The sequence below is a fragment of the Pogona vitticeps genome, chromosome 1 (genome assembly GCF_051106095.1).
Source record: "Pogona vitticeps strain Pit_001003342236 chromosome 1, PviZW2.1, whole genome shotgun sequence".
In the NCBI taxonomy this organism is placed as follows: domain Eukaryota; kingdom Metazoa; phylum Chordata; class Lepidosauria; order Squamata; family Agamidae; genus Pogona; species Pogona vitticeps.
This window is the reverse complement of record NC_135783.1, coordinates 248,728,009-248,743,353: the sequence shown is the minus strand read 5'-3', so window position 1 is coordinate 248,743,353 and position 15,345 is coordinate 248,728,009. Positions and strand designations below refer to the sequence as shown.

Here is a 15,345-nt window from a genome sequence, read left to right as displayed (position 1 = left end):
ACAACACTCACCAACACAACAGCAGTTATCACACAGCAGGAAGGAATAAGGCCACCAGCGACCTTTGGCAGATCTTTCTAGAAAATCAGAGCCATATCCTTACTTAGTGCTGCTGTTCCTTCTGTCCACTGTTATGTCTCCAATTCCAATCTGCACAGAAGGTCTACTAGGCAGGGGCTGATTCTGGAAGATCAATTCTGGATTGAGGTCCACTTCGGTAGGACTCACCATCACTTTGGCTGCTGAAAGCAAAGCTGTTTTGCCCTTGTTGTAATTCTCCAAGACCTATGCAAAGTAAATGAGTAAATAAGACGTGCTGAGTTACTATGCTAAACTCTTTAATTTTCTAACCTAAACCCTTTAACTTTCTTTAACTGAATATCAGGTAAGTGCCCACACAAAAAGTAAACAGCACAAGTACGCTATGAGCCATCAACAGTATTGATCTTAACATTGGTAAAACATTCAGCGAAGTGTGTAATAATGCAGAGGTTATGTTTTAAATATAGCTATTTATCATGTATGGCTTGCCAGAAGCCACACTGGCTGGTTCCTCTGAGATGCACTTGGGAATTGAATTCTCAACCCCTGGCTGCACCGCCAGATACCTAACCCACTGAGCTATCCAGCTAACTATTCCAGATCAAGCCACCGCAAAATACTTCTGTTGCATTACAACAGAGATCTCTCACAACAGTGGTTGAAATCGTGTTGCTTAGCATAGTAAGTACAGTAAGTCACAACTAAAGTCAGCCCATTAAATCAGTGGTTTGGTGAGTCAACTCCTCTGTAAGTTCTACTGATTCAATGGATGGGTAGAAAGAAGAAGGTGGCAAATGACACTCTCATCCCTGGTTATGGCCATATTCCAGTGCTTGTACTCTAAGCTCTTGCCCCAGTATAAGACTAAATCTATGTTTGTACTCTAGAAAAAAAAATGATTTTCTCAATATACTTAATAGGGCTTGGATTTGTTTGTCAAATGACAGCTGTTCTCCTCTCCACTTCTGCAGTACAAACCACTGCAAATACTGTGGAGATACAGAGTATCTGATAAGCACAGAGGGGAGGGGAGTGTCTTGTGTTTCAAGAAAGAAAGTCGAAGGTCAAATATTGTACATCCACACAAAATTCTAAATGGGTATACATTGGATTTCTAGATAACAGTCTAGTTTTATGGAAAGGATATATTACCATTTGTTTGAATTTCAATATTATTTTGCAAATACAACTTTCCATGCAACATTCCTCTGGACTGCAGGAAGAACACACAGAGAAAGAAAAATGTGAATATGAACATGAAAATAAATATGCAGTCCCTTTGCTATCTTATGTCTCTCCCTTTTTTACATCTGCGAGCCATAGAATTTCCATTATCTTTTCCTGCACTCTTATTTGATGATCAAAATTATAAACATGAAGATACTCAACATGATTCTTTTTACCCTTCTTCTAACCTTCCCATTACCTGAAAGTTAGATACCTATTATTACCTTGTTGAGACCCTCCATTACCACATATGGAAGATGCTCATGCAGCATTGCTGGGGAAATGATCACTTCATTAAATGCTTTGTTGTCTCCCCAAATGGCAAAGTATGTGGGATCTTCCTGATCACAGCAGCTGGAAAAGATGTCACAAGAGCTAAGAGTCATTTAAAATCAAGAGGGATGGATGAAAGCTCGAGGAAAGATGCATAGGAACACATTGAAGGAATGATTAGGAAGAAAAAGTTCCACATCATCAAGCAAAACTCTAGTGCTCCTGAGCAAATCACATTTCAACTTTAGTTCCTATTCATTCATTCATATTCCACCTCCTTAAAAAGGAGCCAGGTAGAATAACTGAGGTACTAATTTACACGCATATCACAAATTAACTTTCAGTTTTAATTAACTGATGTCACAGTAATGCTAGTCCCAGCTACACATACTGAAATTACTGGGACTTGCTAGTCAACACTTACCTAAGGTCCATGGAATTCAGGTCTACTCTAGTTGTGTCTAACATGGAATTTAGCCCACAGTGTGGCATACACAGAGAGCAGCAGCAAACAGATTCAAGCAGGGATCTTCTACTATCCATCTCATTCCTATTACAGACATTCCTCTAATAAATACTTTACAAAGAACCAACATTCCAGAGGGAACAAATCCATCAGTTTCTTTAGATACTATTATGACATTGGCCAGATTCCTGTTGGCGTACCTTTGTGCACAGTGTTGTCCCAGTGGTGATTGTCAGATATTAAAGGCTTCTTGCCCCATCCTGAGTCCCCCCAAAGCATTCACAGATTGAAAGGGATTATTATGGGACCCTCAGAACCTTTGGGGTGGGCAACAAATTGGAAACTTTTAATTAAAGATAAAATGTGTGCGAACTTGAGCCGACATAATTCCAACAATTATGTGCTAAGCAAGGCTATATTCCCAAGTTAGCTATGCCACTCAAAATACCTGGAGAATCTTCTAATGATCAGTTGCATTGCTAATTAAACAACCAAATCCTACAGACTTTTCTAGTTTGCAATATTAAATGATATCCTACACATTCATTCAGTAAACCAGGCATCCAGAAGTTCTTTACTGATAAGATACTAATAAAAACTGTTTTCTCCGCAAACAATTTAACCAATCTTTCTAATAAAGCAGTGTTTGTAGAGTGAGCATTTGTTTGGGTAAAACCAAACTACAATTCCTAAGGAGAAACACATGTTCACCTGAGCCTCCCTGGCTTTTACGATCTGCAGGGAAAGCCTTCCTTCCTGGTGGTTATGAAATGCCCTCCCACAGAAGGTCAATCTGCCTCCTCACCCACTGTTCTTTGGCCATATTAGAAAGGTAGGAACCTTTCTAGTAGGGCAAGTTTTCAGCAGCTGAATTAGGCAGCTCAGAAAAGAACACTGATGTACAATTTACTGCTTTCTCATGTCTGCAAAGTGCTTTAAAACTCTTTTTTTAAAAACAGCCTTTTAAATATTAGTATTATCTTCAATTGCTTCTTAATATTACAGTTTTCTATGATCAGAATCCTGTTGAGAAAAACTCCACATACAAAATTGTACAAGCAGTTTCCATCAATCATCTGTTGTGCATGATTTCGCAACTACTACTCAACCATAGGAAAACCACGTGTGCAACTGCCTTTCTGCTCCACATTTCCACAGTAGGATTCTGGCCTATGTGCTCAGTTATGTCTGTTTTAATAATTTTGTGATCTACCTTAAATCTCTACACTGCAAGTGGAAGTCAAATAACTAACAACCCAATCAAATAAGTAAATATGTGTAGCAGCAGTAAAAAACTTAGCAACATTACAAGTGAAGAAAGAACTTTTAAAACAATTTTCTTTAAGCAAGCCCATAAATAATGAGCTAATGGAAATTTGCTCAATATTATTTCCATCTTCACCTACCAACATTGCTCAGCAGGATGATTATGAACCACATGAATGATGCGACCAGGAGGATAGAGTGGTGTGCTGGCTGACAGAGCAATAGTTAAGTCACTGGGGTGGGTCCAGAGGCGGTTGCTGGGCACTGAGTTTGCTTCAGGCTCTTCAGGGAGCTCAGACTTAGGTATGCATTTGGTTGCACCCACAATAATTCTCCACTGTTCAAGGGAAGAAAAGGGGAAAAAAGACTCTGAGGCTAAGTGCCATTATGCGAAAGGCAGAAATAATATCATGCTACATAGGAAAGAGATGAGGAATGTTCACGCTAGTATGTGCTGGGAGTTGTTTACATTGAATCTTTAAACAGTTGGGGTGACAGCCTTCAGAGGTCTAGTAGCCATCACTGGAGCCTAGAGGGGCGGCTTAGTCTTGCAAATTTCATCACCACATTTTCTTTCTTTTATGAATCATTTAATTTCTGCTAGACTCAGAACCTCACCTTTGGTTTGGTACTTCTCTGTAGAACATCAAGGAGCTGCCTGCGAAATCCTTCCAGTTGTGAAAGGCCAATCCTGAGTGACAGAGCAACAGATGCAACAATGCAGTGTTATGAGTGTCATGAACAGAAATGCAAATAGATCAGAATTGGAGAGTATTTACCCAGGACACAAGAATATATATCAACACTGACGGGAACTCATAACCCACTAAAAAATATAAGCAGATCCAAATGCGGATGATCGAACAAGAGTTCACAAGTAAGCTAATAATGGTCTAGATCAAATATTATACTAAAAATGCAGACGAACAGTATGGTCTATAGGGACATGAAGGATCACTGACAAAAAGGAAGAGGTAGGATATCATAATTTATGTCACTAAAAATATTTCAGAGATTTTAGATCCCCTATGAAAGGAAGGGAAAAACAGAAGTGATACAAAAGTGAAAAGCCCCACTCTTCTAATTATTTAATACACACAAGCCAGAGATATGCCTAAATAACAAAAAAAAAAAGTACTTCAAGGGGCAAATGAAGTACCTAGGTGTTAATATTAACCTGTTACTATGTAGTCATGGACAAGTAGTGTCACTGTCCTCAACACCCTATGTGCTGAGGACAGCTTTAGCTGGGTAGTTTTAGCAGTGGTAGTTTATAAACTACTAAGAGAAATTGTGCCGTTGCACAGAGTCTACCTGTAAAATTGCATTCTGCAATGAAAGTTGCCCTCTGGCAATTTCCTAATTTTCTTACAGTATTTCTCATTCTTCTGAATACTCAAATGACATACTCCTACCTCAGACTGACTTTTGGGGCCCTCTAGTTTTTATGAATTAAAAATACTATGAGCTATGAACTAAAAATATTGCAATTTGTAACAGCTGTTTATTAGCTAGGATGAGATTGTAAAAAGATGAAAGACAATAAAATAAAATTTTAAAAAGCCAGGAACAATACACACAGGATGAGGTTACGTTAAATGAAGCAGCGCACAAGAAGGATAACAATAGAAACTAAAAAAACAACAACAATACACAGTACACAAATGTAAGATGGCACAGCTCACATAATAACAAAGATGCTAGACAGGAGTGAGGTGAGAACACTCATAGATCAAGATACAGTGGATAGATGGGAGATGACACAGAAGATATGGCCAGGAGACAATTCACAGGTGTAAGATGGCTCAGGAAGAGATGACCTGGGAGAGAGTACAAATGCATAAATGACAGTGCAAGTAACCAAGGAGATGGCACATATATAACAGATGCCCCAATGGACACAACTGTGGAACCAAAATATTAACGTTTTTCAGTAATACAGGCAACTGAGAGATAGGGGAAGGATATGCCGATATGCTAAGATGTGATACATCATTGCATGTGTCCAGGTTAAAAAAAAAAAAAAAAACAGCATTACACACAGTTAGCAAAAGAGGGACAAATAATAGCCAATGAAGATTGGTAAATGGGAAAACTAGACAAATGTGAATTTTAAAGACAAGAAAGCCATAATTTCAATATAAAACAAAATAAACACTGAGACAAAGAATCCCAGATTTCTTGACTTGCCTGGGGACTAGATCTTTGCCCAGCACCACTGCGGTCACAAACTCTTTGGAGTATTCCATGGCATCCTCACTGGAAGGAAAACAGAAGCAAGAAGAAATCGCTGCAATTTCATTAGGATAAAGGAGCACTTATTATGCAACAAATTCTTTTGATTCAAAATATTCAGTTCACAGATGCCTAAAGTTTAAACAACATTTGTTACCAACTTTGGATTCTCAGATGTTCTTGGATTACACCTATCAGAAATCCTGGGCAGCACAGGTAGAGGTGAAGGCTTCTGGGGGTCTTAGTCCAAGAACATTTGGGACCCAAGGCTGGGAACCACTGCTCTAAATCCATCCAATCCTCCTATTCTAAAGTTATTTATTTATTTATTTATTTATTTATTTATTTATTTATTTATTTATTTATTCATTCATTCATTCATTCATTCATTCATTCATTCATTCATTCATTCATTCCGGCCATCTGGTATATCATACCACCCCAAATGCAGAAACCTAAACATGATGCATCATCAATGTATCCTTCATCTATTTCATATGGCCAAAGTGCAGAATGCATTTGAAAATAGCAGAAAGGGAAGAAAATCTCATTCATTTCCAAGATGGAGGCATTATCAGATAATGAAGAAGACAAAAATGCCAGAATGCTTAATTGACAGTATATTGCATGCACTGAACAGTTAAATGAGGCAGGTCTCTGTTCAGCATTCCAAACTATGTGACCATAATTCTGATCAATTCTGGTTTGCAGCTTGGGCGTCTGTCTGGACCCAGATCTCACCACAGAAACTCAGGTGATATCTGTGGTACAGGCAGCCCATTTCCATCTTCAGAAGATTGCCCTATCTAGATGCGGGGGCACTCACGACTTTGATTCATGCACTCGTAATCTCAAGAATAGACTACTGCAGTATTCTCTAGATGGGGCTACCCTTGAGGTTGCTGTGGAGACTACAACTAGTTCAGAATTCGGCGGCCAGATTAATAACTGGGGTGAAGAAATTTGAGCACATCTCACCCATTCTGGCCACCCTTCATTGACTACCAATTCATTTCCACATCAACTTCAAGGTTACAATAACATTCAAAGCCCTAAATGGTTTAGGAAGCTGGGCCTTCTCGGTGGTCCCCCCCCCAATAGAAATACGCCTGGCACCCTTGTTGGACAGGTTTAAACAACCACTGAAAACCTGGCTCTTCTGTTAGGCTTTCCCTGAGCATTAAGTTGCTGCTATCTCTGCTTCCCTTTTATCATCCTTTTTGCCATTCTGTCATCATCCTTTCTACCATCTTTATAGCCATCTGTTTTAATTTATCCTACTAGTTACTGTATCTGTTGAATGTTTGTATTATCTTATTTTTATTGTGTTTTAATATTATGTTGTTTGTCTTGTTATCTGCCCAGAGTGGCCTGGTTGCCAGATGGTGCGGGGTATCAATCAATCAATCAATCAATCAATCAATCAATCAATCAATCAATCAATCAATCAATCAATCAATCAATCAAAGAAACAAACAAACAAACAAACACATGACATCCCAAGAAGTACAATTGGAAAGGGACCTCAAAAAGTTAATTCCTTTCAGGGTTAGTCTTGATAAATAATTCTCCTGTGATTTTTAGTCCAGATATACAATTCTTATCACCAATGGTATGTTGAACTTTGCCCTTTAGTCTGTTATCATGTTTTAGCAGAAACAACTCTCTCTCTATGGGCGATAATTTCTCGACTGTGACTGAGGGAACTACTCTCTATTTCTACACTGAAAACTGATATTCCAGAAAAGCTAAGCATCCTGAGAATTTCAGGTATTGCCTTTTAACCGTCCTCCTCATTCATTTCTTTATCTGACAGTATCAGTCTGCTATTGAGATACTACAGACCCCTAGTTTAGAAATAAATGTATGACTGATTAAAAATCTTCCAATAACAGATTTTCTTAGTATCCCAGCCTGAAAATGTAGCCTAACACAAAAATGATTAGGGCCTACCAGACCACACAATATTGACATTTGTCTCATAACTAAATCCCAAGAATGCAGTGTCTGTTTTCCTTCTAGCAGACATTTTGAGTTTCTCTGTAGACATCTGACTTGTCACGTTTGAGCTCCTAAGAAGGATATGAAGAGGACAGCATATGCTGAGTAACTCTGAACCTAGCACTATAGAGGTCAGCATCTATTCATTTTATTAGAAGCAAACATATCTATGATGTATGGGCTGGTGAAAACATACCCCAAACTCCAATAATTAGGCAAATCTTACTGGGCTATCAGACAGCTCTGGGGAGGAAAGCAGAAGACACAAAACAGAACCCTAACATTCTTAATTAAAACACTTGGCTCATAGTTAATTAAAGAGTTCTTTCTTTGATTTTGGGTGTATGTGACCCAGCATAATGATCCAAAGTTACACCATTAAATTGGAATAGGATGGCACACCTGCTGTGCAGTCAGAGACATGCAACAGGATGCTGGCCACTGTCAGAAATAAAAAATAGTGTTGTAGGTTTGCTAATTTTAGTTTTATGATTAAGACAACAAGGAGAACTAACTCCCTTGAAGTTAATTCTACTTCCTGGGAAAAGACAAATACCTACCTTAAAAGGCCACCTGGGGGAGAGTAGGCATAGCACTTTAAAGTTGGGTACTGTGGACGGAGGAGAAAAGACAGGATGGCAGCTGTGCCTGCTCCTAAGGAATGTCCCACCACAATTAGGCCATAATGTTTTGTTCCTCTGCCCTACAAAACAAAAGCCAATTAGATATCTGTAGGATTTGCCAATTCCTCTCAAACCCTCTCCATTTTGGTTAAAATAAAACATAAATGATCTCTGCCCCACTTACGAAATACAGACATAAACATCTTCTGCATGTATTCGCGAAGGCTTCTACATGCATTGTCACTGACTAGCTAATACTAGAACTCCAAAAGCCATCATCCAATCACTACGGTCAATGCTCTGTAGGGATCAGGGCAGGGGTGACTTACAAACCAAGTGGGGGGAGCATCACCCTCCCTAAATTTTGCAGGTGAGTACTATCTTCTCTAATCAAAAATCACTAGTGGACATAAACATGGATCCTGACCAAGCCTCTGTAAACTGTAAAGCTGCTTCTTCAAAATCAAAAGGCAGACTGTGCCAGCAAAAGGAGAAGAAGGAGTTTTTGCGAATTCTACCCTCTCCCTGCCCAAAGTATTCTAGAGGGCCTCCTGCTTTCTGCGACACATGAATAAGAGTACAAAGGACTTACAGGGGATAATCAGTACAAGTTGTCCCCCCCCCCCCCCCGTTGGTGGGAATGTCCAGTGAGAAAAACTACAGACAAGTGACACTCCCACTGACAGGACAAAACAAAATAAAGGACATATCCCCGATTTCCTACTTTTATCTTTGAAGTAGACTTCTTATCTTCCCTAACAATAATTAGAATAAGGTTCCCTGCAGCTCAGGAATTATTTCTTGAAGAGAAGATGGGAAAAACAGAGAGGTAATGTTTGTATCTTGACTTCCTTACAGTCTATTAACAGTTCGTATAGGACACAATTACAATACAAAATGATCCTGGTCAATAACAGTTTACCACCTGTGGATTCTCTCACTATAATTCATTCCTCTCCTTTTGCTCCTACCTGTGACCCTTTGATCCTTAATTTTAAAAAAGACTGTATAGTATTTTTAAAGGGCATACACAGAAATCTACTGTATCTCTATAACATCTGGTGCTGCACAACACCAGATGTTAAGAGTTGCAAAACAGAACATTCAGTTTGACTCTCCTCTTTGCCATAAACTCACTACATGGGCATGAGACAGGTCTTCTTCTCTGCTCCCCTCCCCAATTACAATATAAGGAATAATCCTGATAGGTCTTTCAGGACAGTTGGGACTGTGCTATGTGAAATTCTTTAAGCATCCTAAAGCCTCTGTTACAAAGAAATTACAAACTATAGAAAATCTTGAGGTCCTATGTTATTACAGCAATCTGGAGCTGCAGTCTACAGGATGGCATGACCAATTCAGAACACAGTCTTATGCAAAAGAAGGACAAAAGCTACACATGTTAGTTCCCTGCAAAGATGTAAATGGCAAAGTAAAGAATGAATGGAGGGATCTTTGTACTTCCAGTCCACATCACTTTTAACTGTTTCTACATTAGCCTGGTGTATAATTTCTGTAAGTAAATACAGTTCAGTATATGACTTTAAATAATTTTTTTTAAACATATGTTAGGTAGATGATATTTAAATGTGTATATTGGCATATCCAAAATCCCAAGTGTTGCACTGCAGCATTAACAGAAGTGTGAAATCCAGAGTAAAACTAAACTCTAATTAGCACATTAAGCTAAAAGGTGTTAATCCAAGGTTATTTCATACTGGAATTTGCAAGAATGGAATTCTCCAAGCATGTTGTCAAGAAATGTCTTTTCCTACAGAATCTGGAAAATAGGCAAAATATATAGTTGCTACAAAAGAATGGCAGATGTAATGGAACAGTATATATTACAATCTATTCCATAGAATATTTAAGAGGAAATAGAAACTAGTGCTAATGGAGAGAGTGCTGTCCTCTGAAGATGCTGGCCACAGAGACTGGTGAAACGTTAGGAAGAACAACCTTCAGAACATGGCCAAAGAGCCCGAAAAACCCACAACCGCCACCAGAAACTAGTTTCTATTTTATTATAAGGTTGACATGAGCTATAAATGAGGAAAATAATTCTTAGCAGAATAGTAGCCCAGTTTCTTTTTTTTAGCCTCCTGAGAGTCCACCATCTTTTCTATTTCCCAACTTCATTACTTAATTTGGATCACTACTGCTTCCAGTAACTGTTGTTCAGGAAAAAACAATAGCAGATTGTTCAAGTGGTAGCCAAGAGCAACTACCACTGCTAGGAGCGGTAAGATACTGACAGTGGCTAGAATCCCATTTGACACTGACCGAGTAGAAAATCCCATCTACCCATTAAAGTGGGATCAATTGCTTATACAAGCTTTATTCTTATGCAAGCAGAAGTCCCTGTTACAGCTAGATTATTTGTAAATGCACAGGAGGAGGTCTTGGGTACTTCCTTGTGTGAGCTCTATAAAAGTTAAACTATTTGCATTATGGTAATTGCACGAGCAATTTGACCAAACAAGATCCTGGCCTTGTTTCTGAGTAAGACAAAATATTCCAGAGTGAACAGGGTGGAAATATTTACTTACAGCCCCTCTGAGTTGCATAAGAGCAAAGACTCACCAAATCACGGCCAAAGGCCTGAGAGAGTACCATCTCCTGCTCTAGTTTCTTCTTGATGTATTCAGCAGACAACACCATCCCCTAGAAGGAAGGAGCAAGAAGGAAAAGGTGAATTTTAGCACAGCTGAGCAAGCTACATCAGTACACTGAAATATATGTATCACTGCAAGTGATTAAGGCCCTCCAAACTTTTCCGCCTCTACTGAAGACAAGCAGAAGATTCCGAAGTAGTGTGGAAGGAGGAGCTAGGTAGAGGACCAGCAATGGTCTGCACTTCCATAGTGCCAGCAAACTGCACTAGCTGTGGGTAGGTGAGAACAGTCTGGTGTGTCATCATATTTTGGAATTACCCCAGCATTACAAACAATGGAGGCACAATCAGATCCATGTAGGCAGTCAGAAGCCCAAATAGAGTCTCTTGGGGGAAGGTTTTTATCAATCCTTTATCAAACAATGCTCTTGTTTGGACCCACTACTTGTAGGAATACTGCTGGGAGCAGACCTTATAGATATAGAGGTTTCCATGGGGTGCATTGCAGTCTGCTGGCAGCACGGTGACTCCCACCAGCATCAGTGGGGCAGAAACAACTCTGCTCCACCCTGACCCATCTAGAATGATTATTGAAGGAGATTTGGCTGTGCGGAAATACATTAGTGCAAAAGAAATTACACCAGTGAGTTCATTTTATTTCCATGGTGTCTATTATCACACACTGTATTTAGACTTGTTGAGTAACACATTCATCCCATGACTTCTCTACCACTAACGTTAAGACTAGGGGGAGGGGAAGGTAACGTTCCTAAATATTATTTACCTGGAAGTTTATAAATGAATGTGAAACATATATTCTGTAAATTCCACAAGTTAAAGAGAATGATGAAAATATCTAAATCCCTGCTATATATTCTAGAAACAGTTAAGTAGTGACAGAAGGGCTTGCCATAGGCCAAAGAGAAATGGTGGAGATGGCTACAAGCTGATACTAGAGTACAGTTACCAGATGGAATCAATTATCAAGGCACAGGAATGCACTGGCTGACATACTGCTGCCACATTCCAAAGGGGGTGGTGGTGGAGGAATCTCAGTGAGTATGTGTACAAATGCTTGTAACAGATGGCATTTAAAATGCTAGTTTGTAGTTGTTTGTACATAATCATTTCAAACAAACTTATTCACTCTAAAGCAGAGTTTGGCAGACTTGCTGAACGTACTTCGGCTTTTTTGGTTTTTTTTTTTTAAACCAGGAACTGTAAGATTGGGCCTGATGCAAAAGATATCCTTTTTGAATCAAAGAATTCCTGGTCCAACATTTATTTTGAAACAGCCCTTTCCTTCCAAAATGCCCTCCTGCTTGTCCTCTGCCCACAACTATTGTTCCATTTCATTCTGCTTCCCTCCCAACTCCTCCTCTTTCCCCTATCTCTTACAGTCTCATCCTCCTCACTCCTCCCACTCTTTTTGCCTTTATCTTCTGCCTCTTTTCAAATGGTGTCCTAAATAAAATAGTTAGTTTCCCTATGATCAGCCACTCCACTATTGTCAATCAAATGTTCTGCAGTCAAGTTCCCAGTGTCTGCAGATGGTGTTACCAGCAGGCATCACATTCACAGCCGTCTTGCCTTACCAAGCACCATGGCATGATGCAGAGCATTTGTCATGGCAGAATGACTCCTCACCCAAATTTATTCTATTTTTCCTACAGGGGACAAATCCTAATTCTCCTCCTTCCTGTATTCTATATCAACCAATTTCAAAATAAAAAGTGTACGTCCATGCCCCTCACATTAATACTTTCTCCAATACCTCCACTGTGTTTTTTCCACTAGATGTTTAAATCCTGACTATTAGCAGGAGAGTTATTACTCATTCCCTATCTCTTATGTTGAAATTTTCCTTTATATAGCTAAACACAACTATTAGCAATTTTAGCTATACACCTAAATCAGTACAGTGGTGCCTCGCTTAACGAGTGCACCGTATAACGATGTTTCCGTATAGCGATCCCTTTTTCGGGATCGCTATACGGAAACATACCCGATCTTCGCAATGGGGAAAACCCGCATTGCGAAGATCGGGTATTGCGGCGGCCATTTTGGAGCCGCCGAACAGCTGATCGGTGGTTCCAAAATGGACGCCGGAAGCCCGGAAATAGCTGCCGGCAGCAGTTTTCGCGCCCTGCCCTCGCTTAGCGAAGGCGCGAAAATGGCTGCCAGCACCTGGAATCCTCGCTGAACGGGTAAGTAACAAAGGTATTGGAACGCATTAAACGAAGTTTAATGCGTTCCAATACCTTTCCCCTACCCGTTTAGCGATGATTCCGTATAGCGAGGGTTAATCCGGAACGGAACGGATTAACCTCGCTATACGGGGCACCACTGTACTAATATTTGTCAATTCTATTAGTTTTCAGAATTTAAACTTTTATTCTTCCAGGATTCCCAAATACTATATACAAAAATTGTCTCATTTTCTCTTCCCACATATCCACTTGTATCACTATGTGACATATAATTTCACAGGAATAATTTACTACTTTTAAATGAATTTAAGGTGAATTTCCTCATGCTTCAATTAGTAATTATCATTATATCAATTCATACTACTGTACAAGCATAGTGTTTTGCAATCGTGTTTTGGAATTGCGTTGCCTGGCATAGAGATGTTGTGTCCAAATCATAAATGTATTTCTCAGTGCAACAGATGATATGAACACTGACTACTTAAAACTGCCAGTGGATTCAGTTCTGCATTAGTTCTGTTTCATTCCCTTGCAGCTAGTTCTTAAACTTCTCATTTTAAAAATTTGGTCAACAATCTGAATCAATAGCAACTTTTAAACTTTTCCAGTAGCAACAAGTTGCAGTTGTTCTGTGCCTTTCCGGGAAGGATCAAAAAATAGTTTGAAATAATTTACTTTTCAAGAGAAATTGAAGGAAAGAAGGTTGAAACTACAGATCATCCAACTATCATCTAAAGCAGGGGTTGTCAACCCCCAGTCCGCAGCACGGTGCCGGTCCATGAACTTGTTGGAATTGGGCTGCAGATATGGATCTGCACATGTGGTGGGTGTGCCATGCTCATCATGCGAGCGTGACACGCCCCACCATGCACAGAGCTTGCTCCCCCCCACTGGTCCGCAGCCCCAAAAAGGTTGGGGACCACTGATCTAAAGAATATTATAAATACCTTGTGCCCAAGCCAGGTTCCATGATGACCTTCCACTGGGAGGCGCTCAGCATCCCCAGTCAGATCAGTCAGTGCATCCTGGAGGGGAGAAAAAATGTCTATTAAGATAGAAGGCTGAGTCAATGTTACAAATTTTGACGACGTGCTTGTTCCTATGCAGATTTCTAGGAACAAAGCATAAAAAGGAACACATCATGAGTAAACTTAGTAGAACAAAATATTACCTTAGGAGACAAAGTTCCTCGAATACTGATCACTACTTTCTTCTTCTCATGATCTACAGCCACATAGAAGGGAGTTTCATATACCTGAAGGTAATACAGTGTCATGTTAAAATATTCAGTCTTACTTGAATCGAAAATCTTTCCCACTTCCAACATAAGAATAAGGAAGTCAATTTTCAAATCAGTCCACACAGGTGAGGAAGGGTGCAATCAGATGGTGCTTTATCTCACATTTTGGACTGCTTTGGTTTGCTCCATTTTCCAAACACAAACCTCATTTATGCTTATCTATACCTTTTTGGGTTTCTGGCAAGGGCTACTGGATTTTTAGCACAGCTACGATTCTTCCATTTGATTTTGGTCTCCAGCATGTATGACGGTTGGTATTGAACTAAAGTGGTGCTGGTAGGTGTCTTCTCCAGCAATTCAGTCCTGTGTCACTTGGGCAGTGAACCAATGAAGTGATGTGTCACCAACAAAATCCCCAATTATTCCAGCTTTTCCTTGCTCCCCATAGAGGGAGTGACAGAAGAGGATGCAGAGGGTGACCTCCCCACATTTTTCTTTACAATCCAGCACTGTTTTACTTTGGCAGCAAACCAAAGAGAGGACTGCCGTCAAAGTGAAAGGGACTTCTCAATGACTGCTCCCAGGCTTTAGAATGCTCTGCCCTGAAAAGCCAGAGAGGCTCCCTCCCTCTTGTCCTTTCATCTTCAGGCAAAGATCATACTTTTCAGGTAAGCTTTTAAGCAATAAATGTCTAGGGGATGCCCTATTTTTTGTAGTTTATATATGTTTTCAAACAATTTTTAACATTTTGATCAGCGTGTAATTGTTTTTTAATATATCATTTTTGTATGGCATTTTAAACGTATTATTGTGTAATTTTAATTGTTGTAAGTCACTTGGGCCCCTATGGGGAGAAAGGCAGCATATAAATAAAATAAAGCAATGAAGTGATATATCACTTACCAATATATACAGCTTTTCTCCGCTCCCCATGGAGGGGGGGAAACAAGAGAGGATGTGGGGACATTGAGGCTCAGAGGGAGGAACAGGCAAAATAGTGTCACTTTGAAATGCAGTGTAGCTTCCTGCCCTGAAACTACCAAATCCTTCTGTGTGGATGCAAGGATTGTTCTAAATCTCAGACTGCGCTTTCAAGTAACCCTGTTAATCCTGATCCAGCCTGCAGTGACTTCACTGTCTAGTTGCAC

At 39.7% G+C, this 15,345-nt stretch overlaps 1 protein-coding gene across 6 annotated transcripts in view; it reads right to left on the bottom strand.

Moving 5' to 3' along the window:
* DAGLA (diacylglycerol lipase alpha) overlaps positions 1-15,345 on the bottom strand; it is a 166,040-nt gene that overhangs the window by 7,973 nt on the left and 142,722 nt on the right. For 5 of the 6 annotated variants that reach the window (XM_072985529.2, XM_072985528.2, XM_072985530.2 and 2 more), the window contains 9 exons: positions 14,129-14,212; positions 13,905-13,982; positions 10,717-10,797; positions 8,071-8,213; positions 5,465-5,533; positions 3,893-3,965; positions 3,415-3,611; positions 1,494-1,623; positions 104-285 (listed from right to left, as the gene is read on the bottom strand). In XM_072985529.2, coding sequence (XP_072841630.1) covers positions 104-285; positions 1,494-1,623; positions 3,415-3,611; positions 3,893-3,965; positions 5,465-5,533; positions 8,071-8,213; positions 10,717-10,797; positions 13,905-13,982; positions 14,129-14,212 — 1,037 coding nt within the window. Of the gene's footprint in view, positions 1-103; positions 286-1,194; positions 1,256-1,493; positions 1,624-3,414; positions 3,612-3,892; positions 3,966-5,464; positions 5,534-8,070; positions 8,214-10,716; positions 10,798-13,904; positions 13,983-14,128; positions 14,213-15,345 lie in introns of all 6 variants that reach the window. The other variant, XR_012082376.2, reaches the window with a different exon arrangement.